Genomic DNA, 26,031 nt, shown 5'->3' with positions numbered 1-26,031 from the left:
TTTTATAACAGTTAACAGTCCATCAGAGAGAGGCAGGAATTATAAAGTAATTTGATTTGATAAAATATAATAAAGTACTTATTTAGTATTTGTATAATGTAACGAACAACGACTATAACTCCACTTATATTTTATAAAAGAGAGTGTTTGTATCATATCCATAATATAATAATCCATCTGATTAATATTCTAGTTTCATTTATTTTATGTGACAATAAAATTTTAATTTTTGTTTAAAAATAAAAAAATAGATAGACACAACAGCCTTATCAATTTATCATATATAGTTCAGTTAATTAATATTGAAGGTTGCTCTTTATTCGAAAAAAAAGTAAGTAATTATTGTAATAATAATAGAAAAATTTTTTAAACAATTTATTTTAAAATATTTTACGTATAAATGTAAGAATTACAATATTATTTATTACGAAGCATGAAACAAATTTTTTTTATTGTTCTTTTCTTTTCAAATTGAAAATTTTTTTATTTTTGGGTTATGAAAAGTAATTAGATATGTAGGTACACTTATTGACCTTGATTTGATTTGAATCGATTAAAAAATTACCGATTTTTTCGTACAAATCAAGGGAACAAAAATTGATCTTAAATTTTTTTTGCATTCCATTGTTATTGAAACGTAAAGTGTCGCTTCCTTGTGAAAATAATATAAGTTTGAAAACATTGTATATAGATTGATCCAAAAATCACTTTACTTTTAATGATTTACACACATGGCGGCAAATATCTTACAGACAGGTACTTACTAAAATGTGTGATACACCATCAACAAGAATCACTAAAGCGGAAGCTGAGACGTTGATCGTGATGTACTGTAAGGCCTTGAGATTCCGCAAATAGGCTATACGAGGTCCATTAGTAGATGGTAGACCCAAACTATAGATGGACGTACCCAAAAAAAATGAGTTTTTGAAAATATTTGAGATATACATTTCAAATTTTGGGGTGGATTCTGTTAGAACTTGGGAAAATTAGACAAAAATTAAAAGTAAAAGTTTTCGATATATATCAGAGTTTTAGAAATATTGATGCCTAAAGATTTAGAGAAAATCACTTATAGAAGAAATAACACACAAATACCATTCATTTCATCACTTTAAATGTATTTTATGGAAAAACGAGTGCCGCTTGGAGTAATTTTCTTTATAGGAAAATATTTTTCATGCTTTTAACTAATGAATATTAGTTATCCAAGTTAATCTTAAGAAAATTAGCCTTAATACATAATAAAGCATACCTTTAAAAACACTTCAATATAGGATTTATATCTTAGAAAAGCGTTTTTAAGCGTGATATCTTTGAAATGTTTTTTCATTTACTACGTTATATATGAACCTCCTGTATATTTTATATTAGTATAGCCAACGTGTGTAGGTGTGTCAGCAACCTATGACCCTTCATCCTTGGGCCATCAAGTGACCCATTTGATAATTTTAAGTGACCCACTTGAGCATCGAAAATAAAGATAATAGCATAGTTAATTATAAAAACATAAACATGAAGCGGACACTGAATATACTTAAAAAATTACGGAAATTAAAAATGTGAGAATGACATTTTAGTCTGGATAATAAATTTTACTAACGAATATGGTGGGTGGTAGTCCAATTAAAATGGAAATTATGATTAAAAAATCGAGTTTAGGAATTTAAAAAATAATAGTTTAAAAAAATACGCTTTTAATTAAAGTTAGCTGAACTAACAAGAAGAAAATAGTTTCTATAAGTTCGTAAAATAAAACGATAAAACATACTTTTTACGATAAAATGATTTCTTTCTTAATTACTCTATTTTTTTTTTTTTACTTATAGAAATTATTTTCTACTTTTTAGTTCAGCTAGTTAAAAATGCGTGTCTTTTAGTTTTTAAAACTAATATTTATTAATATTATGAAGTATTATCTGCGCTTCCACCATCAAAGGTTTTTTAGGAAATCGTTAATCCTAGAGATCCTGATCATCGGACAAACTTATTAAATTATTTTATTGTCATCGGTCCTTGATAATTTTGCTAAGTTTCAATCCAATTCAACGTTTTGATGTGGGTGAAAATCACGTTCAAAGATTCCGTTACATAGATACGGAATGGTGAGTGTTAGATTTAGGAATTAGCGGCTCTTAGCCACAATGAATTGTAGAAACTATCAAAAATTTAAGCCTTATTTAATACCAAGTCAGCACCTAAAAATTTCACTATAATCTCTTCTCAAAACTTTCACAATTTTCACCTATATGAGGACATCATTTTTAATCAGGGTAGCTTTTGCCAAATATATTCCAATAATTTTGGATGATGTAAAATTAAAAGTTAACTACTTATAATAATGATTAGAATTCTATTTTTGTTAAATATTTGATAAAAATGATAAGTGATTTATTATAAACTGATAAAAATGACCTCAAAATGATTTTCAAAAATTTTAATAAATATTGTTTATTTACAATTTCCAATTTAACGTCAAATTTAGAAAATGCAATTTTATAATTTAAAGTTAATGGGAAATCTTTCTTTTAAATTACATTTATAACTTTTTCGAATTTTTACAACCAAAAACTTTATTCAATTAATTTGTATTCCAAATTTTTCGTTCTGTCTGTAGAAAATTTTTTTTTGTCTAATAATTGAAAATGTATCTCTATAAAAACAAATATTATAATTTATCGACTGATTGCAGACTATTTCTGCCGAAGGTAGCCTAGGAATCAATTGTCTGTAATATATTTTAGTCCATCAAGACGAATAATTCTACTTTAAGAGCTATAAAATGACATAAAAGTATAACGAGGTCCGTGCTATCCTTTCGGACAAAAGTAGTATACACATACTCGGGATGATTAATATTAAAATAGTTAAATAATTTTCTTTTTATTTTCTATTATTCTATCTCCTCTTTTTATTATTCATTATTAATAGTGACTACTAATTAAAATAATAAAATTTAATCACTTAAGCTTCTTATCTTTAAAATACCTATGTATAAAAAAAAAACAATAAATAATAATTCATTCATAATCACATATTAAGCAAAATTTTATTTGTTAGTTAATTTTATTGTCATTCTCATATATAAAATATTGAATATACTTAGGTACTTATTTTTATCTAATAAATGGCAAAATATAATTCCACTTCTTATGTTCCATGTTCACGTGCTTCAAAATTATTCATTTGAACAGCGTATTCTAATACCATTTATACGAAACATAACAAAGTATAAGAAATTTAGTCCCAAGTTTGTAACGCTTAAAAATATTGATGCAATGAACAAAATTTTGGTATAGATGTTCATAAAATCACCTTATTAGTACATTTTCGATTGTCTGTTCGTCTGACTGTCAACACGACAGGTCAAAAACGAAAGAAGATATCAAGCTGAATTTTTGTAACGTGCTCAGGACGTAAAAAATGAGGTCGAGTTCGTAAATGAGCAACATAGGACCCATCTTATAAACCGTGAGAGATAGAACAAAAGTTTAAATGTAAAAAATGATCCTTATAATGAAATAAACAACTTTTGTTTGAAATATTTTTTCGTAAACATCATTGTTTACCCGTGAGAGCGCAAATTGTATGGTATGTATTATATCAGTTAAGTATGTGTGACAAAAAATCAAACGATTGTGTAATCAACACTGTCTTTACATGGTATTTCAACAATTAACTCAGTTAATTGTTTGTTTTCACTTGTTTTTTAATTTTTTTTGTGCTGAATTCGTTCGGTTTTCGAAAAAATATTTCAAACAGATGCTGTTTTTTTTAGGAGGAATATTTTTGTAGCTTTATAATAAGGCCCATTATTTAAAACGCAACTTCAATTTAACATTGTAGCTACTTTTTTTGGCTATATTGATGTTTTTTCTTTAATTTGACATATACGTGAATCTGCCAGAGCGAAGAATTATTAAATTATCGGGATGTGACAATTTGTGACATAAGGGGAGAGGTGTGGCTAATATATACTTTGATTCAATGTTTTAAAGGTGTAAAAGTAGTATTCAAATCGTAGTCTCAAGAAATTTTTACTTACTATAAAAACGTCAACAGTGAAGTATTCGCATTTAGGTACTTCAATCGAGTAATTTTTTACAGTTTAATAAACCCAATATGGTGTTGAAAAATGGATTCATGGAGTCCGAAACATGTCACAATATATTACAAACATAACAAATGTGAAAAAGCAAATAAACAAAAATTCTTGAAATAATAATTTTATTTTTATTTTTATCAAAACATTACCAAATATAATATGTTATTCATATGTCTCTATAAATATCTGGTTATAGAGGATTATCATATCAAATTTTAATTGAATTGAATGAACTAGTGATAGGTGTTTTAATATAAAATGCATTATAAAACTATCATTATAGGTATAATCATTTCGGATATAATACCAAACATATTGATGATATCTGGTAAAATATCAAACACTAATTGTTATGTATCGAACATATCGAGCAAGCAGAAAATGGTACAGCCCATAATGTGAAAATTATTATGATACATTTTATCTAGTTTTTGAACGAATGATAAATGCTATTTTGATTATTAAGAAAATTGATTTTTAAACCTAGTCTAAAATGGTAGAAACGAATTTCTTTAAGTTTTAGCTAAATTTCAATTATTGTAAATATTTCATAGACATATATTGGTAAAAGTAAAGTCATTATAAAATATCTTAAAAAGCACCCCACGCTTTTTTACGATAAAATGATTTTTTTGAATTAAAAGAAATTATTTTCGGTCTTTTAGTTCAGTTAGTTAAAAAAGCGTTTTTTTTTGAGTATTCTATTATTTATATATATATTAGTACTTCAAGCCTCAAGGACTCATGGCTTCTGTCTTTTTGACAATTTGCTTCCACTTTTTCCTGTTCAAAGCATCCTTCTTCCAGTTCTGTACTCCTATCTGCCGGAGATCTTCTATGGTGGACTCTAACCACCGTTTCTTCGGCCGTCCCGTTCTCCGCTTACCACCAACTCATTTATCAAAAATTCAGTATAAATATATGGTGGGAGCGCAAATAAATGTATATATTTTCAGATATGAAAATCGTTAATCCTCTCCTAAAATTGTGTACATTTACCTTAAATATTTTTCGGCCAAATTATATTACACAAAAGTGATTATTAATTCATTCATGATGATGACTAAATATATTTAAGGTGTAATTAAATAAATAATTATAATTTAAGTTGTATACAGTACAAAATACAAAATTAAAAGTATATTTTATTATTGTCACGCAATTAATTATAAAATTATTTATCATTGTTAAATTATCTATTAGATAAACAAAGATTGTTATAAAATTATTATGTTAGACACGATTTATTTATTAAACTAATAAATCATAACTAATTAATTATAATTAGTTTTTATTGAATATTTTATTATTATAATAATTGACTATTGAAAATTCATATAACGTGGGTCTGATGTTTTTGATCTAGGATTTGACGTGGTTATGATTATCTATTAGCATGTCTAACATATTATAAAGATAAGACAAATGCGACTGTCGATTGAAGTTATTTAAATTAAACGCGAAAACAAGTAGTAAAACAATTACACCCCGACGAATGCGATTTATTCCTTGTAAAACGCTTTTTGGAAACTTAGCTATAAAATGTTCTCAATTGAGTTGGTTCGATCGTTTAGGGGCTACGATACCACTGAGAAACACACAATAGCACAAATAAAAACTTTAGACTTATAACACTACTTCTTAAATCAATATCAAAGTCATGGTCAAGGACATCAGATGAGATGAAAAGGATACTTAGAGAGCTATCATTTTTTGGGACAAATTTTTGAAAATATTTTATTTGAAATTGAAATATTTATGTTGACTTTGTTCTTTTGAATTATTGTTTTGAAATACCTAATTATTTTACCATTTCACTTTTCGAAATGAATTGAACCAGGTTTATTTGACCATTCATTTCCATAGTAATTATTTATATGATAAAACTATATGTCATGCCTTTTCCAAACTTTTTCATTATTTTAATGAGAGGGTATTTTTACCCGCCCTGGAACTAAAGAAATTTTTCTTATTACACTGTACCTGGGTGTGCAAAATTAAAATTTGAAAATTAACATAATTTTCGAAAAATAAATGTACCCAGGGCAGGTAGAATATGAATATACCTATAACATACCCCAATTTCAAATCGATAGAGTAAAGGGCTTTAACCATTCTTACCTGGAAACCGCCAATCAAAGAATGTTTAAAATTTGAATTCAATTATAACTGGTAAAATGTGCAGTATTTAGCGGAACTTTAAACTTTATGTATGAATTAAAGTTACATCTTTAGTGATACTTTAAAAGTAAAGTAGAAAAATTTTCATAAATAAGATTTTATTATTAACAAGTGAAAACAAACAATTGAATGAGTTAATTGTTGAAATACCATGCATAGTCAGTGTTGATTTCTTTATCACATAACACATACAAACATGTGACACATACATAACTGATAATCAAGTATAGTACATATAATAAAATTTCCGCCTAATTGGCGCCCTCACGGGTAAACAGTGATGTTTACGAAAAAATGTTTCAAACAAAAGTTGTTTAATTTTTGATAAGGAACATTTTTTACATTTAAACTTTTGTTCTATCTCTAACGGTTTACAGGATGGGTCCTACGGACCCAAGACCCAATTGACCTATGATGCTCATTTACGAACTTGACCTCACTTTTTACGTCCTGAGTACGCTGTAAAAATTTCAGCTCGATATCTTTTTTCGTTTTTGAGTTATCGTGTCCACAGACGGACGGACGGACGGACGGACAGCCGGAAATGGACTAATTAGGTGATTTTATGAACACCTATGACAAAATTTTTTTCCTTGCATCATTATTTTTAAGCGTTATAAACTTTGGACTAAACTTAATATACTATGTATATTTCATATATACATGGTATAAAAAGTAAATAAAATTTTATTTTTAAAATGTAAATAAAATTTTATTATTAAATATTTCGTACGCCAATTCATTATACAATATATACGAAAAAAAAACTATACAATATATTTGTTTGTTGTCACAAATTATTATTTATTCAGACTCGTAAAATGTTGTCATCAAAAATTGAATATTTGTAGGTATTTAAGCAACCTTGTAATTTCAAGTTTAAATATATTTAACAATGAAATTATTATTATTATTAATATTATTTAAACGCACTAGCGAATCGAATCTTTATGGGTAAAAACAACACCAGCAGGTGTTTTGTTATTATCAAATAAAATTAAAATTACAATAAAATTAACTATCCGTGATAAATTTGGGGTTTGGGAACCTTATCAATAACTTTCTGGTCATGTAATAATTGTATTTCATCGATTAATTTTAGAAAAATTCATTCTCTACTTGCTTGTAAACATTTCAATTTCAACATTTCATTATCACACTGGTGGACAAAATATGATTTTTTTTTGTCACATTGAAGCAATAGAACATTTCTTATAGTTTTTGGGGTGCTGAATTCGAATTCAGCTTCGGAATTTCTCTAATACTCAAAGTTTTTGGAATATTTTTATTTTATATCTACACTTGAAACGCTACTAAAATATAATTTATTTCTACAATTTATAGAACAAGTTATTTATAAGATAATTTTTAATTTTTCAAAAATCCAAAGAATAAAATCTAATGAATGGAAAATTTCCATCTGCAGTCATGGCTGACGTCATTTACAATCCAATCGATGATAGTTGTAGCATGCATCTTCATTAAAGTAAATAAATAGTTTAAAAATCCAAAAAAAAACACGCTTTTGTAACTAGTTGAACTAAAAAGTAGAAAATAAGTTAAAAAATTGTGTGACGAAGAAAAAAATCATAACTTTTTCCCTATTGAATTATCACAACATTTTCCCAAAATTTTTCACCCTTGGCCGCACGAGTAAACGAGTAGTGCATGCCAATTTTCGCAGAATGTTTTTATGATGAAACTTTAATGTTTTACATCGAAATGCATTTTGAAAACTCGGAAAAGTCCCATTCTTTTTCTCATTTTACGCAGCCCTTTGAGCCCATTCGGTCGTTGTGAATTGCATGCCATCAACTTTTAAAGCTTGACTTTGTTTGCACTACCTTATGTTACAAAGACATAATATCACGGAAAATCTGTATTTCATATTTTAGGGTCAATTATTAATTCTTAAAACGCCATGAAGTAGAAAATGGGAGACCGTTTTCTGTCATTATCTCCCGGTCTATTGGGGGATAAATACGAAACGAAAAAGGCTTAACGTAAATTTCATCTTCGAGACGAAAACAATAACTTTCTACCATAAAGATAATAATATTTCAATAAAACTAAAAAACTATTACAGCCTTGTAATTACCTAATTAACTATCCTCTATCTGTTATCCATTAAATGTTTAAGGAATAACCAACCAAATATCAATATTATGCAATAAAATATTTAGTGTAGGTACAGATGTTTTAATTAAAATTTGGACATAAAATTTGACAAAAAAAGTAACGTATGTCATGTTAAAATACCACCGCTTAAAATGATAGGTAGGGATAAATATTAATTAAAAAAAAGTAATTAAATACATCGTAATTTAATCACTTTGATGTATTAGATTAACGATATCAAAATCTGACATTTAAATGCAAGGGTAGATTTTATATATTAATAATTAAATTAGTGTTTTAAAAATTAAAAAAAAAATGGATATACGTCGATTATTGCAATGTAAGTTTATTTATTAATTTATATAAATAATATAAATTCAATTATTTTTAATTACTTAATTCTACCGAGATTGTAAATATAATTGACTAGTGAGCTCATAGTGAAGTGTAATTTATACGATTCTTTTCGTCTGGGATTGATAAAATTTGAAAATTCAGAAAAATGTGTAGTACTTGTATAAATCAAATTTTACTATTTTGACGATTTTTTATTCCCTATCGTTTATATTAAAGGATACATTGACCTCACAATATGCAGAAACAAATGGAAGGCAGTTTTAAACTTCCAGAGAAATTAGAAATTAAAATTAGATTTTTCAGCTTTTTCGAAAGTTTTAAACTCCATACAATTGTTTGTTCGTACTGTATATTAGTTAATGACTTTTTTTCTTGAATGTTCAAAATACAGCGTGTTTTTTTAAGTAGACATTTGCAAAAAAAATGTATGACACAAATTTGAAAAAATTCTTAATAAAAACATTGCTTACATTCTAAGAATTTTCTTAAAAAACAATAGTTCCCACGTAAAGTTAAAACATTTTATTGTAGAACAGAAACATCTATAGGTTATTGTAGAACAGAAACATCTATAGAGTATGGTGGTTGAACAAACATAGCTATATTAACATAATTTTATTAGCTACAATTTGAATAAAAATAATCAAATTCATTTGTAAATTTTTAATTAGTTGAAAACATTTAACAATTTTTTTTAAATTTGTTTTTCTATTTGAGTATTTATTAATTCTTAAATATTTTTGTTAAATTTTTTTTACCTAAGCACTAGCTACTATTTAGTATTTTTATAAAGAATGTCATAAAATCTAAGTCGCGAACATAAACTATTATTTCTATAACGCTAATGTTTTCTTTTTATTTTACTGTCTAATAAAATATTTAAAAAAATTCATAGTTGTTAAAAAAAAATAAATTTAAAGCAAGTCGTGGTAGATATGACTACAGGCTGCCATACCAATTATTCTGGGATTAAGTAAATCAAATTTTTTACAATCGATTATTTGATCAAATTTTATAATCAGTCAGATATTTAAAATAATTCTTAGTTCTTAAAAAAAATAATTGGAAAATAAGCAAGTCGTGGTAAATATGACTGCTGGATATCATACCAATTACTCTCTGATTAAGTAAATCAAATTTCCACAGTCCTAGTCGATCAATTAGACGCGCAATGATAATCATCCCTTTTCTGATATATTAGGATAATAACTTTTGAATTTTAAAATATAAAGATTTATAATTGATTTCAATTTTCAGGGGATATACAAAAATTATTTCAAAAAGTTAATAGTGAATCTAATATTATTAGAATTATTTTGTTTTCTTTTAAAAAAATTTTAGTATAATCATAAACTTGTCAAAAAACACATTTAACATTTAAAATATTTAGGTAATAAAATTTCTATTTTAGCAAATCGTATTTTAAAAAATTGGACCTTAAAGTAAATATAAGTATATATAATATAATAACTGGCACGAAAATCATCTTTTTTGACAATTTTTTTCTAAAATTCGATTATCGCAGGGTGTCTCTATTGATGTGCGGTCTATCGAAGTAAGGTGCCTCCTATTAGTGAGAATGTACTGTATTACATTTGACTATAAATGAGCGCTACAATTTGATGGTAATAATTAATTAAGTTTATGGATAATAAATTAATTTAATTTAAACCAATTTGATGAAATAATATTTTATGCTAGTATCCAAAAATTTTTTACTGCGCAAATTGAAATTAATTAAGATTGTAATACCTATCAGTGGACTTATTTAAACTTCATTTATTATTGTACTTATTTCATAACTATTAGCTAAACATACCTATCATATTAATGTATCAATTGTGTATTTAAAAACGTGGTGTGAGCGTCATACGACCTCCATGTACACAATTATAGCTCACGATAGAAAATAATAACAAGTTTATAATAGGCTCTCAAAAAGTAGTTTGGGATTTGAATAATAACTTTCTGATTCCAAATTTTGAATCCCAATTTGAAGCATTTTAGTTTAAATCAAATATTAAACTAAGCTAAGCATTCTTTACATTGTTCCAAAATTGTTGCTACATCTAGTAAGAACTGTAAAAATAACTTTTAGAACAATTGAAAATATACAAAATCTTTAGTATTTTTCTAATTTTAGTTGAAAGTTTAAAACTTGTTTCGTCAAAGTATAACTCTCAATTTTTGCTAAAACTCCAATTACGCAAAAGGTTCTATTTGTTAATAAATAATAAATTGTTAAGGTCTATCTTAACTTAAAAATGCTGACTTAAAAAATTAATAAATAGGCAACTTGTATTACATATATGTATTATTTGACAAAACCTCACATAAACGTGATACAAGTTGCCTATTTATTAATTTTTAAGTCAAATTTTAACAAGAACCATTTCATTTAATTAACGTTTGCATTGTATAGCTTTATATGCAAGTCTCTTCTCACTCCATATTACGATGAGAATCCAATGCCTTTACGGACGATATTTCCCCCAGCTAGTTTTGACTTTTTTTGATTTGTTGATGCAAAAAAAGAACTCAGGGAACGAAGTTGCTTATCGTAGTCTATCTATCCAATATACAGAGGTATATAATATTTATTCGAACATATAATGTAACATGTATTGTTGTTATTAATTCATTAAGGAATCTATCTATCATTATACATAATTGAATCAGACAGTCGCCATTTAAATTAAATTATCTATTCTTGTTGTGTATTATTATCACAATGATAAAGATCAGTCTTTTGATTTGTACCTAAAGTGTTGTTGTAACATGAACGCATTTAGTGTTAATTTAAGTAACTAATATATTACTATACTACCTCCACCCGTGTGGAATTACACAGTGCTGTACCCGTGACTAAAAATAGTGACAAATATCAACACTTATTTACTTTATTTTTATTTATAGGCAATTTTATTACAGAAATGACATGCAAATTACAAAATTAACAAAATTAAATGTCAGTATTATTTCTCTAGCTTGTTTTTTCCTAAGCGGATCATTTTTAGCGTAGCGTCAGGGCTCGATAAAAGAGGGCCAGCGGAGAAAATTCCCAGAATGGCAAAAATAGGGGGCGGATAAACTGAGAGCGCCGGACGATTCGATGAATGTGTCAGTTAAATCTACCCTAAATACTACTATTGCAACTTTAAATCCTTAGACACACTCTCGTGGATACTTGTTTAGAAGCCCCAGTAGACCTACATATGTGAATATTATACAATTCCAGCAATACCATACTTTTTTCATCTCTTCTTTGGAATAACATGCTCATGACTTATATATAGTGTTAGTGAAAAGGGCGACGAACATTATTTTTGCCCGGAGAAGGAAAATAGATAGATCAGATTCCGCTTAGCGTATTTAAATTTTACAATTTCGTTATTATAAAATAATTGTCATTTTTTCAGTAATCATGGGAGCTTTAATGAGTTACATATGGGGTCCATCTTTACCACCGGATTATGATGTGCCAGATGAAAAAACCGGTATTTCACAAAGAGATAAAGATAATGTGCAACAGGCGTGGGAATTGATCTTGAAAAAAGGTGTACGAGAAATGGGTATTTCATTATTTAGTAGGTAAGTGAAGTTCTTAAAATTTACGCAAGCGAAGTTGTAGTACAGTTACAGAATGAATGTATTTTCTATCTAAATCTGAAATCATTTTCCACAGAGCTTCAGATGTCTGAAATTACGAAAAAAGTTCTAATTTTCTTAGTTTTTGCAACTTTTTTTAAAGAAAGTGTACACCGCTTCTAGTTGTACATATGCATCAATACAGAACACATTCCCTCTTTGTTTTATACATAAGAATTACGTCCATAAAAACTGTACTTACTTCATTTATTATAATTGGCTATAACGAGATGATTTCCAAGTGGTATACTTAGTTTAAATTTGAGTAGTTTTTGTAATCCATTATTATTGGCAAGAGTAAAAATATTAATAATCTTCTTATTTTTCTTACAGTTTTTTCGAAGCCTACCCACATAATCAAAAGTTCTTCAGAACGTTTAAAGATACACCAATTAGTCAATTGTCACAAAATTCGTTATTTCGAGCACATTCTAGTAATATAATGCATGCGTTTACAGGAATTGTTGGTTTGTTAGACGATCCCGAAGCATTAGTTGAAACATTATTAAAATTAGGCTCCAATCATCGTCCAAGGAATATTGGCAAAAAACCATTCGAAGTATGTATTTCATATAGGTCAGCTGTATTTTGGAGTCGCGAATACCAACATAATTATATTATTGAACTTTTTTTCAGGAATTCCGTGCAGCATTACCACTATGGCTATCAAAAGAGTTGGGCTCACAGTTTGATAAAGGCAAAGAAGAATCATGGGATAAAATACTTAACTTAGCATGGAGTATAATTTATCAAACACTTTTAGATGAAAAAAAACAAGATACCAAAGAATCATAACATAAATTAATTTTATTTGTAAAGCTTATTTTTTACATATTTTAAAAACTAATATAAACTGATGTCCTTACTAACATTACTAAAAAAAAAAAACATAAAAAATTATTAATAATGATTGACCCCTAATAAAATATAACCATCTCAAACGATATAAAATTTATTTTAAAAAATGACGAATTACTTGTTCATTGATTTTGTAATGAATTAAAAGCAATAATAATTTTTATACAATGTGTTTTTATTATTATTTATACCACATATAAGAACATGAAACTCGGAAAGGGTAGCAGGTAAAAAAGCGCCTATCTAAGCTAGGTCTAGTCCTCGATGGTTGAGCACTTTGTACTGCGCATCAGGATGTCTCTGCTTTTCAATCAATTGGAAATGATTGATGATGTTCCAGTTATGGAGGTTTTAAACAGGTTTTACTACAATTTATAACTAATCACGGTGGCCTCTGTTTTTCTAAAATGAAATCCCTGACTTTCCTATTTTTGTCAGTTGATTTGAATTCAAGCATTCCCTGACCAAGTTAGTACTATTAAATTGCTTTGAAAGAAAGTGGAAGTTTTTCAAATAACGAGCATGAAAAATCTCATAACTAAATGTGACTCAAGGTATTAGGATCACAATTCTCTTTTTCAGGGAATTTCCAATATTAGAATTTGAAAAGAGACCGTTATCGGCATAATTTATGTATTAGTAAATAATTACCATTTTACGTTCCAGTAAAAGTGCTACCAAGGACCAATTTGAAAATTTTTATCAAGGTAAGTATTAAGTTAATTAGGTATATGATTATAAAGAAGACGGGTGGCTGTGTGGGTATAGCACTTGACTATGAAACCAAGGTACGATGTTTCGTACCCTGGTGTGATTGACATTTTTACTTTTAAATAAATTTTTCCTTATGTTAAAAACTTTCCTCTCTTTTTATAGTTTAAATTATGTATATAACCCGCCCTCTTGCTATAAATAACGTCAGTTATACATATGTCATAAATCACTATTCTGTCATGGGGTGGGAATTTAAATATTTATAAATATATTTCACTCTTTAATATCATGCTCTAATGTTACAAAATAATTAAAAATATGTACAAAAATGGTTTGGTTATGATAAAATATGAAATTTTTTTAATTGGAGAACTTAGTTTATCTCACTCATTTCTTCTATTACAAAATATTAAAATTTGTATTTATAAAATTAAAAAATCGCTCGTCAAGACTAAAATTTGAAATTTTGTAAAAGGAGAACAAGTACCAATTTCAGCCTAGCTTCAATGAATACGTATCATCTACAATAAAGCAAAATCTCATAAGTTTCCGTTTTCATGCGCCTTGAAATCTTTAAGAATCCATCCTTAAGGTAGTACCTACACGAAAGTGATATTCCAAGAATTTCTCAAAACTCAGAATATAAAATATTTAATTCATAATACACTTGCTGTTAAAATTAGAAGATGATTTACCATGCCATTCATGAGATATTAGCAATTAAAAGTGACGCAATTTGTACGTGTACATGGGAGAAGTGTATAAAAATACACAAATTTACAAATATTATATTTATTTACCAATGAATGACGTCCACCATCTCTATGAAAAACTAATATAATGTAGAATACTACATTTAGAAAATATATAAATAAAAATAAAAATTATTTACCATATAGTTTCGATAAAAAACTTAAATAAATAACTCGTTTTAGCGATGATTTTTGTGGAAAGCATATAAAAACTAATGGTAAAGGTTTGTATCAAAGTATGTGTGTGTATACGAATAGAAGATATAATTGTGTGTAACTACAGTCTGTTGAAAATAATAATTGTATATGTATAATAGTCATAGCACAGTTAACGCACTGAATGATAGTATTAGTCCAAAACTTTTTGACTGGACGGTCGCGGAGGAACTACCTTAAGTCGAATAGATAGAAATAATGACGGGATATTCGTCAAAATCTTTGATACCTATGGATATATCAAATAATAACACTGGAATGATTTTTTTAAAGTTTATTTTTGTACAAATAATACATAATAATTAACCTTATTTAACTTCTTTAACTTGTAAACCTGAAAATAAAATAAATTTAAATTAAAATCTCATTTAATTTATTTGAAAATAATATAAAGGTGGTAATTTGTCAAAAATTGAATTTTAAAGTTACGTTTTTGATTACTAGTCATAAATTTACGATGACTTTGGCAATAGGGTATTATCGTTAGTCAAAAATAAACAATGAAATTTTCAAAAAATTTAAAATTTATGTAAAAATATACTTAAATATTCTGTAAATATATTTAAATTAAAAATCGTAATTTATAAACTGTATATCACGTGACCTAAAACGCGGATAAGCCCTGCTGTGATGCCATAGCGGTATGAGTCATAGACCATCAGTTAGTTCAGTGTAGACAGCTGGGTATAATATATACATAGATAATAAGTATTTATATTTAATATAATCAAATGTCTATGAATATATCTGTCAAACTTATTTGTGTTATTTCGTGTAGTGATACCCATATTACGTCGTCAAATCGAATGCCCGCGTTATAGAGTTTAAAAAATGTTAAAAATTTAATTTGTTTTTGGCAAGAAAGCGTGTGTATGTTTCCGAATTTTTGGTGGCTTTTTATTAGCAAAATCAATATTTTGAAGTACTTTTTCAAAAATAGTGGAATACCCTATTACTCCCATCAAATTAGGTGAAAATTTATAAACTTTTGTAATTAGAAATAGTTATGAATGTCGTTATAGACTTAGAACATAGATGGGGGAATTTTTGATTGTTTCTGGAATAAAAAGGTTGACTCAACGCACAATCATTTTTATGTTTAAAACATGAAACCAAAAGTAATTAAGAGGTTATACAAATGTCGCTGGATTTAATTTCAATTTGTTTATAATTAAACAAACCGTGGTAAGCACCAGCATTTTATCTCCACAGTATAAAACGTCACTTAAAATATTAAAAAAATGATAAATGAAGCTGGAACTGTGGAATTATTAACAACATAAAATGTAAATAATTTACCTGGTGGTAGAGATTGTTTTAGTTTTTCTGCCTTTTCTTTGTCGGTGATTACAAGGGTGTATAAAAATCTAGAACAGCGAACCTTGAATTTAACATTTTCTGGGTTCTTCTTTATTTTAACAGCTAGAAATAAATAAGAAAAAATATGTTATAAAATTGTTGAATCGATTATCAAGGGGAAAAGAGTAAAGCTTTAATCTAGAAGCAAGCTTTCGGCAATTAAAAATTGTATGATACGTTGTACTATCTAAAATCATCGATCAAAAAAAGTTGATCAATATTCTGGATTGCATGAATACCATCAAGGATTTTTTTTAAATTGTCACTGGATTTAATTTCAATTTGTTTATAATTAAACAAACCGTGGTAAGCACCAGTCTTTTATCTCCACAGTATAAAACGTCACATAACATATTAAAAATGATAAGTGAAGCTGGAACTGTGGAATCAAAAAATAATACTGATAGAAACTGTTTAAAAAAACTTACATTTTGCATCTTTCCTTCTTGCTTTAAGGAGAAAATCCTTAATTTCTTTAATTTCACGTGGCTGTAATTAAACAAAAATGTATTAATAAAATATCGTCAATAAAAAAAATGTCAGGTTATATGTTGTAACTTACCATGTTTACGAATAACCTTTGCGGAAATACTGAGGAGTACCCTTAAATATAATGAAAATTAAATAGAATTAATGATTACATTGAAAAATAATGTAGCTAGCTACATTTATAAAAAATATTGAAGATGATGTTTTGAGATTAAATAATTTTTACTCACCACAAGCACTCAGATACACGCAAAAATTATAAAAGAAATAAATAATTTTTAAGTGTTACCAACACACTTTTTTACAGTGGAACCAACTAAACAATAAATTTAATAAAGTGTGTGATATAATGTGCTGTAAAGGGTTCGGAAGCTTTTTTTGTGTGATGTAGGTTGTTGCTACTGTAATTTGATCCTCCACAAAATTTTGTTTCAGGTTAATTAATAATAAATCTATTTTAATCCATTGTTGGTCGTTTGTTCTTCATTGTTTGATCATTGAAATTATTTGTTCGATCGATGTTTATTTATTATATATTAAACAATTATTTGTCATTAAGTTAGCCCCCCCCCCCATAGTTTCAACCAATGAAGAACAAACGACGAACAATAGACTAAGAAAAAAGGTCAGTAAGAAAAACAAATACTAAGTTTAAAAAAACAAGTTTATTGAAAAAAGGAGAGTAAAAGGTATCTATATTACATTATTGATTAATATAACATGTCAATGGTGGAGTAGTGGCTAGCCTAGTCGACTCCACCTGCAGTATCTAGCAATGTCCCGGTTAATTTTTAATTAAATAATTAGATGAGATAATGTGTTTTTTTTTTTTAGATAATTGTTATAAGAAGAACCAAATGCGACAAATAAGTAAGAGAGCGAGGTATATTTTATATACCCACCCCCTGACAGAAAAATGATTTATGACACAAGTAGGAAGGTGGGACTAACATAATTAATTTTTGTTTGTTTGTGAAATAACATGTTCTCCTGTTACAAAATCTTATAAAATTTCATTTAACAATAATAAATTTTTAGCATGTACAACAAAAAAGCAAGCAAAATCAGTATTTTTTAATATTTTGTAATAGGAGAATATGAGTGAGATATATATATGACATGTTATCTAAAAAGTTCCAAATTAATAATAATCAAGCCAATTTTATACATATTTTTTAATATTTTGTAACAGGAGAACATGATTTTAAAGAGTGAGATATATATTTATGATTATATAATTCCCACCCCCTGTCAGAAAAGTAATTTACGACATTAGTATAACTGACGTTATTTATAGCAAGAGGGCGGGTTATATAGATAATAAACTAAAGTAAACTAAAAAAGAGTGGAAAATTTTTAACATCAGGAAAAATTCATTTAATTTAAAAGTAAAAAAGTCAATCACACCAGGATACGAACCAGCGTATCTTGGTTTCAAAGGCAAGTGCTATACCCACACAACCATTCATCTTATGTATTACCATAATAAATAATTAATTAATTAATAATTTTGTTCTTAAAGAAAAAATAGGGTAGAAAATTTAAAAAATAAGACTGATTGATTTTTGCATTTGTTATTTATCTTCCCATTTAAATATTACTCTCATCAATTTTAAGTTTGCCAAGCAATTATGAATTTTCAGGCCCTCTGAAAGAAAGGTCCTCGGCTATATTCTAAAATTTTTTCGACGTAAAGGAAAATTTGCTAGACACGACCTTTACAACATCCTCCAAAAGTAGCACTTCTATAATGACTGTCAAATACTACGCTATCTAGACCTTAAGTATACTTCATTTATCCCTAAAGAAAAAAGGGGATCATTAAAAAAATATGTTAAAAATTTTATAGAAAATAATCTTTATTAAAATTTATGCAAGAACAATACACAGAAAATGAGACAGTGATAAAATATTGCATAATACAACTCTCAAAATTTTAGCAATGCCATTTTGTTTTAATTCGAAATCACAATCTTATAATAATTAATCCGTACTCTGGATTGAATCCAGAGAGTTGGCATTTCTAAACCTGATTTCTGAATATTTTGAATTTTAGCTTCGTATTTTGAATGAACTTATTTTATAAAATATATTAAGAACTTATTTGAACCAAAGTATTTGCATATTGAAATTCAGGACTATTTTCATATTCACTCATATCTAATGCAACTTCACAACTTTCTTTAACAACTCTTTTATCATCTAGCAAGTACTTGTTTAATATTTCTAAACAATCAGGTGTAGCGATAGCTCCTAACGCTTCAGCACATTCATGTCTTACCATTTCATTCTCATTTTTATTCTCCAACGATTCTTTTAAAAATGGTACACTATGTTCACTTTGTAATTGACCCATAATAAATGCTACTTCGTGTCGGAATAATGCACTTTGTCCTTGTAGTAATCCTGCACCTAATGCTTCAACTGCTGGTTTACTGATAATATTACGTAATGAAAACATTGCTCGGTATCTTTCAAATAATGGAAGAGATTCATCTAAAAGAATATTTTTTAATGTTTCAACATTGTTAATATTTGTTGGAGGTGCAGGATCAACTGATGCATAAGGATTCGATGAAACAGATTCATTATCTTTGTTAAGCAACCATTTTATACGATTTAAAGCGATTTCACATGTTTCAGATACTTCAATTACAGGATCATTTCTGTATTTTTCTAAAATTTGAAGGGAGTTTTCGGATCCTATAGCACCTAATGCTTCAGCTAAACAGAAAAGTTAGTAATTAAATCTTTATTGATGTTCCATCGAAATTTAATTAAAAACGTACCTGCTTCGTGTCTCACCATAGGTTCTTGAGCTACATCTTCTAATACTGAATTTAAAATAGGAATAGCATTTACATCTTGCATTTGTCCCAAGCAATACGCTAATTCATGCTTTAATAAAACAGAATCATCTTGAAACGTGTCCTTAATATATTTAATTGCAAGAGGCCCCCCTATATTACGGAGAGTGAATAATGCCCTAAAACGTTCTTTTAATGGTCTATTTTTATCTTTTAACACCTCACCAATTTTTGCAATATTTTCATCTGTAAAATTAGTCATATTTAAAATTTAAGTAAAAAATTTTATGGTTAAAGTAACAAATTATGACATTTTGTGAACATGTGTTTTCAATTCATAAAAGTCTGTAGATTTTTTAGCTTTGGGTTTGTTCCCATACTCTCTACGGCGAACAGAGTAGCAAAAAGGAGAAATTGCTTACGTCGTAGTAATTACTTAATTTTTTTTTATATATAAATTATATTTGACATAAATCAAGTTAGAAATCTTTTAAACATATCCGTACAAAAAAATTATAATAACTAAAACTTAATAGTATATATTTGCGAGGGCTTAGTAGAGAGATGTCAGTCTTTTTATCAAACTATATCGCAGATACGACGTTACTGTTATCATAAGCTTTAAACTAGAGCAATTAAGTATAGATTGAGTTGTAGTCAGTCCCACTTAATGTAATTCCTCCCTTTCTTGACCTGCAGTTCTTGGACAGTCCTCTATCAGATGCTTCACACTTTCTGTTGAGTCACACAACACACATACTCTAACTCCACCAACTTTCACACTTTCCCATACATTCTAAAATTTGCAATCAAGTATCTCTCACTTCTATTACACACATTCACATATCTAGCACCTAGTCTATAATGGTCTAAGGTTATAAAGGCTTAGACTCTCTTTCAGTCTTATATCATTCAAACTTTCACGTATCGCTAACTCTTCAATTTCTTTCTTGATCTTTGATCTCACACATCCCTCATCCAATTCATTCAACCCTCTTTATTATCGTTAGTAAAAAATAAATCATGAAATTTGAAAATAGTTAAAATTTCTGTAAAAATATACTTAAATATTCTGATTTCGAGCCATAAAAGCACTTTTTTCTTTTAAAATATTAAAATTAAAAATCGTAATTTTTAAACTGTATATCACGTGACCTAAAACGCGAGTAAGCCCTGCTGTGATGTCATAGCGGTATGAGTCATAGACCATCAGTTATATTTATATTATAATCAGATATCTATGAATAAATTTGTCAAAATTATGTTATTTAGTATAGTGATACCCATATGACGTCATCAAATTAGATGCGCGTTTTTGACAGTTTAAAAAAGGTTCAAAATTTAATTTAAGTTTTTGGCAAGAAAACGTGTGTATTTTTCCGAAATAAATTTTTTGTGGCTTTTTATTAGGAAATCAACATTTTGAAGTATTTTTTCAAAAATAGTGGAATACCCTATTGTAGAATAGGCTTTAAGAAGTGGAACAAACAGTAATAGACATATTGTGATGGATACAATTTATGTCTGTGAGATAGATAAATAGAAATAGGAAAAACTAAGAGAACAAAAGGCATATTAAGGCGATTGGGACTTAAATTAGAATTAAAAGGAAGTTAAAGTTATTATTTAAATAGTTTTCTGGCTTATTATTCATTGAAAAACCCGCTCTACTTTATTATCACTGAATTTACCAAGTCTAGTGTAGTGTTTACAAATAGTAAATAATAAAATTTACAATGTCAAATTTTACAGTTGAAAATGCTATAGCAGCTTTGAATGATATTTTAGAAGAATTAAATACAGAAGAGAATTCATCAAAACTACAAGAAGCACGTGAGAGTATCGGCAATGAAATGCTAAAAATGATGCAATATGTATTTCCAATGATTATGGAAATTGAAATGAATGTTATCAAAAAATACGGATTTGTGGAAGGTCGTGAAGGAATAGTTAAATTTTCACAAATGATACGACAATTTGAAAAAGAAGATGCAGAAGTAGCAAGATTACATAATCTTTTGAGAGCGTATTATTTACCATCGGTTGCTGTAGCTACAACGGCTGATTGCCCGTATGAAGTGTCTGTTGAAACGTAAAATCGTTTCGAAAGGGTTATCAAATATATACAGATAGCAGTTTAACCAGGAAAAAAAAAACTATTATATAAAATTTGCAGGCTCCCCAATTTGCATTAGGTGTTTGGTTGAAAGAATGTGTGACGAAAGAGTTTCTACAAAATTTTGTTTAATTAACTTATAAATTTATTTTTGTTTATATTATTTCAATTGGTAAATCGAAAATTTGTAGCCAAACTTTTTTATCCTACATATCTTTCATCAATCATATTTAAAAATCGTATGTCAGACAGGGACGAATTTACTTTGTCTGAGGACTAACCAATAATGTATCTAGTAGGGGAGTTGAAAGTAATGTATTAGCTTTTATCATGGAGGTTAGAGAGAAGGAGAACGATCGCTGTAGGAAATGGTGTCCCAGAAATACGGACAAAATAAGTGAGGCGCTACGATCGCTAAGTTATCTCAATAAAAGCGGGCTGTTGTTCTCATAAACAGCTAGCTTTTTCGTCATACTACTTTTCGTCGATACTATTTACCAACGAATTTTCAGGGACTGTTGCATATAATATACAAGGTCCAAAAATATCAAAACGGTCCAGCTTCAAGGTTGCCATTTCCAGTTTAAAGACTCATCTACTCCATTGAATTATTTTTGTTTGATTGCATAAATTGATTGATCGGACAATTTAGGGGGGCAAACATTACAAGTTTTTTCTCAATTTTTTGCGCTTGGATTCCTTATATTCTAAATATTTTGTTAGCATATAATTATTGACTTATTTATAATTGTTTAATGACTTACCTTTAGTAATTTTAGAACTAAACGTTAGACTAAGTATTAATTGCATTTTAACAGGAATAAAAGGCATATATATATAAAATATTTATTATTTTTAGAATTTTTATTTATTTATTATACAATATTTTATCATACAAATGTAGACAAAAATATTTCTTAAGTGTTAATAAAACACTTCATCACTTTTTAGCTCCTTTAAGGCCGTATTGTTTACATTTTAAGATATTATACTGAAAATTGTATTTTTTGATTTTGTAAGTTTTTTTTTTTTAATGTATTGAGTGTTTAATAAAGAGTGTTTGTTTATAAATTAAAAAATTGTTAAAAATTATCTTTAAAAATAAATTGGTTTAAGCTACAAAGCTATCAAAAAATTCAGACTGAAGTCACAGAAGCGTCGATTTAAACGCTCATTTGTTAGAACTACATTCTGGTAAATAGTGACCAAGTTTGTCCTAAAACGCACGTTTGAGGCATTGTGTGGTCTTGAGCCTTAGGTATTAAGCTCGTTCCAATAAATCCTAGATCTGCTAGAGACCAGAGACAACATGTACAGAATTTCAATGCTTTAGTAACACAATGAATAGAGTTAGCTTTAGTTATTCAACCACTAGATGCCATTGGTGTCGCTACACAAATAATGCCCTTGTTAAAAATGGAGACACTGTGAAAGACGGCATGCTATCACGATTATAGACAGATTTTATATCTATGATCACGGTTCTATATGTTTATAACATATAAGTAATACTCCTATATGGCCAGTTAACATGAGACAGAATGTCCCAACATTACGGTGCCGATAATATATTATGTTTTGTATCCTCCACGAAAGTTTCACCACGATGCATATGCTTATCAACTTAACAATTCTATACATGGTATTAAAATAAGAGAAGCAGATGCGTAGGGGAAATGTGTTGGTCTGAATCATAGTCTAATAATTTATGGCATCCTTATTATTATTAAATTAGGAATATCATATAAGATTTGACTAAACCATATGAACAATCGGAAAACGGAAGAACATTTCATCATTACGGTGCCAACTACATTTCTACCTCCTTCAAGGCACATTGTTCCTGGTTATCATATGCAACTTATACCTAGTATGCTAACAGTCGCTCGTAGAAAAAGGAATATGATACATTACTTGTGTCACTTCGACGGAACAGCTTTCTTACTCATAGATAACTTGATTAAAGCGCCACTGATTTGCAGTTGTTTACGTTGAAGCGGCGCAATAAATAAGCTGTTATTATGTTCGAAAGCACTTGTACATGCAGTTGTAGCTATGGATTGTACAATTGGTTGTGTCCATAATTATGATCTGAAAGCGCACGCTGAATTTTTTAGCATCCTGTGCACGGAATTTAATTTCAAAATTTAACATAATGAAATGAAAGATTTTGAAAATCAAAACTTTACTACAATACCATTAAAAAATATACATTTTCAGTGTTGTTTTTAAAAAATGTATAGTACTTATCTTTGTTCAACAGAACTTTATTAAGATTTATTCTTAAAAAATAGTATTTTTATTAAATTCATTTATAAATTACATTTGAGAGATTTATAAATTGATATTTTATCATTAAAAAATGTTACAAATATCTAACATCCAATTTATTTGTACAAAACGAGTTGAAAATGATTTGCATATTTACAGGAAAAATACATTTAAAATATTTCAAATTTTTCTAATTGGGAAACTATATCTGGAGCTATCATATAAATAAATGTACTGAAGTCTAACAAGTCTCTGTTTCCGAGCACGCATCTTCTTGGATCTCTCTAACTCTTTAGTAAAAATTTTAAGACTTTTCCCGGTTCATCCCAAAAATTACCAAAGAATAAAACGTTACATTTTTATTTATATTATATATCCAGAACTAAACAGTCAATTATGAATTTATTTGAGCAAACAAGTTATGGAAAAATTATTATAAGTTGTCTATGACTACGAAAATAGTTCATATCGATCCGTCAAATTTAAGAACAAGAAAATTGTTCAGTCACTGCAGCGAAGTATCGAAGTGCTAATTATCAAGCAAGAAAAAATGCAGTACCATAACTATTAGTTAATCGTACAACTTGTTGATACACTTTTCATTTGCTACACAAACCTATTGTTCCAAATTTGTTGATTCCGTCATTATTTTTCACCATCGCCAAAAAAACAAGTCATAAAAGTAAATTGTGCTTTATTTTAAAGCTTAGATATTGAAGTTTTGTTATGAACAAATTATCTTGAAAATACCGACCACGAATCCTTTCACAGGAGTCAAATCAAATCATCTTAAATTTATAATGATATTGTTTTTACAACTAAGTTGACTTATATCACCACATCGAAGCTCCATACCGTTTTAAAAGTTGAGCCGAAAAAATCTTTTAGGGTTTGACGAATCAATTTTTATATTTTAGATGAAGTGGTAAATTTATAATGTAAGCGATTAAAAGCGCAGGAGCAAGAGTAAATTAAATGAGTAACATTTATTAAGACACACTACTCGTTCAATCTGGGATTGCTAATTCAAAAACATCCATTTTGAAATATTTATAGTATATATATAGTATATGATAGCTATAGCATCGCACTTAAAATATTTATTTGATTATTTGAGCGGTTATTAATTGGGTATTATCGTTAGTCAAAAATAAATAATGAAATTTGAAAAAAGTTAAAATCAACATTTTGAAGTACTTTTTCAAAAATAGTGGAATACCCTATTGTAATAGTGCTCAGCTCTAACGTTATAATATGTACGAGGATTCGTTTGTTTCAAATTGTAGTTAGTATAAAAATATATTGGAAAAATTTCGAAAATATTTGAAGAAAAAGGTAACTTCAACATGTTTTATACAATTTTAATGATATTAGTTCATAGGCAGTTTTAATTTCGAAGAAAAATATGAACTATCGTTAATGAATTTAATTTGTAAACAGTAATGTGAAACACTTCCGACAACAACTGAACAATCATAAACAAAATTTCAAATTTGTGCCAATTCCAAGAGCAATTATTTCTATCACACAATCATCAATATGATTTAGCTAATTATTCTCCGTAGAAAGTTAACAACTTGTTAAAGTTATAAAAATTTTAGGCGTGTTAGCAGTTAAATATATTTAAGAGTTATTATTCAATAAACAATTTATATCTATGAACATTAAATTCTGATTGGTATGATCGTCATAATAGTCCGAGCTGGTGGCAAATTTAGAGGAAGAATCTGACCCATCTAGTTATATAGCATACAAGTATCGTCTATGTTAGTTGTATAGAGAACGATTAGTTTCACTGGCATTCACTGGTGGGACATGTACTGCGCAAGGTAAAATTAAGGAAAATTATGTGTCGATATCTAAATCGACATGCTTTCACTCAATAATCACATCAGGTCAAGAGTTATTAAGACTTTTGAAATGATCACACTAGATAATTAGATGGGTCAAAACCGTGCTCTAAATGTGTCACCGGTTCTTGGATTATAACACATTTTAAGTTTACTGTGTGGTTTGTCTAATATCTACATCGAGTAAAAA

At 27.9% G+C, this 26,031-nt stretch overlaps 4 protein-coding genes across 8 annotated transcripts; 2 read left to right on the top strand and 2 right to left on the bottom strand.

Moving 5' to 3' along the window:
• The first annotated feature begins 20 nt into the window (after positions 1 to 20).
• Positions 21 to 13,239, top strand: LOC123295559 (globin). 5 transcript variants are annotated; one of them, XM_044876953.1, is made up of 4 exons: positions 21 to 46; positions 12,181 to 12,352; positions 12,743 to 12,968; positions 13,046 to 13,239. In XM_044876953.1, exons 2-4 carry the CDS (start codon positions 12,186 to 12,188, stop codon positions 13,202 to 13,204), a joined length of 552 nt encoding a protein of 183 aa, XP_044732888.1. In that variant the 5' UTR covers positions 21 to 46; positions 12,181 to 12,185; the 3' UTR covers positions 13,205 to 13,239. The 5 variants fall into 5 exon arrangements, with proteins under 5 accessions (XP_044732888.1, XP_044732886.1, XP_044732887.1 ...); XM_044876951.1 differs by lacking the exon at positions 21 to 46 and adding an exon at positions 76 to 331; XM_044876952.1 differs by lacking the exon at positions 21 to 46 and adding an exon at positions 76 to 335.
• Positions 13,240 to 15,229: 1,990 nt separating this feature from the next.
• LOC123295586 (60S ribosomal protein L38) lies at positions 15,230 to 17,164 on the bottom strand. Its single transcript, XM_044876993.1, has 5 exons — positions 17,028 to 17,164; positions 16,871 to 16,911; positions 16,737 to 16,797; positions 16,249 to 16,371; positions 15,230 to 15,283 (listed from the first exon to the last, which is right to left on the bottom strand). The coding sequence occupies exons 2-5, from the start codon at positions 16,871 to 16,873 to the stop codon at positions 15,258 to 15,260; spliced, it is 213 nt and encodes a 70-aa protein (XP_044732928.1). The 5' UTR covers positions 16,874 to 16,911; positions 17,028 to 17,164; the 3' UTR covers positions 15,230 to 15,257.
• A 1,512-nt stretch (positions 17,165 to 18,676) lies between these two features.
• Positions 18,677 to 19,931, bottom strand: LOC123295493 (deoxyhypusine hydroxylase). Its single transcript, XM_044876868.1, has 2 exons — positions 19,587 to 19,931; positions 18,677 to 19,521 (listed from the first exon to the last, which is right to left on the bottom strand). The coding sequence occupies exons 1-2, from the start codon at positions 19,864 to 19,866 to the stop codon at positions 18,890 to 18,892; spliced, it is 912 nt and encodes a 303-aa protein (XP_044732803.1). The 5' UTR covers positions 19,867 to 19,931; the 3' UTR covers positions 18,677 to 18,889.
• Positions 19,932 to 21,152: 1,221 nt separating this feature from the next.
• Positions 21,153 to 21,850, top strand: LOC123295429 (protein C10). The gene is made up of 2 exons (XM_044876775.1): positions 21,153 to 21,745; positions 21,783 to 21,850. Exon 1 carries the CDS (start codon positions 21,341 to 21,343, stop codon positions 21,698 to 21,700), a length of 360 nt encoding a protein of 119 aa, XP_044732710.1. The 5' UTR covers positions 21,153 to 21,340; the 3' UTR covers positions 21,701 to 21,745; positions 21,783 to 21,850.
• Positions 21,851 to 26,031: the final 4,181 nt, after the last annotated feature.

Source organism: Chrysoperla carnea, chromosome 3 (assembly GCF_905475395.1).
Source record: "Chrysoperla carnea chromosome 3, inChrCarn1.1, whole genome shotgun sequence".
Classification (NCBI taxonomy): Eukaryota; Metazoa; Arthropoda; class Insecta; order Neuroptera; family Chrysopidae; genus Chrysoperla; species Chrysoperla carnea.
Note: the sequence above shows the minus strand (reverse complement) of the source record. Positions and strands in the feature narration are given on the sequence as shown.

Bases quoted from the DNA above. Each gene is read 5' to 3' on its own strand.
- LOC123295559 (XM_044876949.1), top strand. From the start codon at position 8,720: ATGGATATACGTCGATTATTGCAAT. The intron at 8,745-12,180 runs GTAAGTTTATTT...TCATTTTTTCAG, and splicing joins TATACGTCGATTATTGCAAT to TAATCATGGGAGCTTTAATG. The intron at 12,353-12,742 runs GTAAGTGAAGTT...TTTTTCTTACAG, and splicing joins GGTATTTCATTATTTAGTAG to TTTTTTCGAAGCCTACCCAC.
- LOC123295586 (XM_044876993.1), bottom strand. The intron at 16,372-16,736 runs GTAAGTTTTTTT...ATTTATTTCTAG, and splicing joins AAGAAGGAAAGATGCAAAAT to CTGTTAAAATAAAGAAGAAC. The intron at 15,284-16,248 runs GTAAATTATTTA...TTTTATTTTCAG, and splicing joins AAAACAATCTCTACCACCAG to GTTTACAAGTTAAAGAAGTT.
- LOC123295493 (XM_044876868.1), bottom strand. From the start codon at position 19,866: ATGACTAATTTTACAGATGAAAATATTGCAAAAATTGGTGAGGTGTTA. The intron at 19,522-19,586 runs GTACGTTTTTAA...TTTTCTGTTTAG, and splicing joins TATGGTGAGACACGAAGCAG to CTGAAGCATTAGGTGCTATA.
- LOC123295429 (XM_044876775.1), top strand. From the start codon at position 21,341: ATGTCAAATTTTACAGTTGAAAATGCTATAGCAGCTTTGAATGATATT.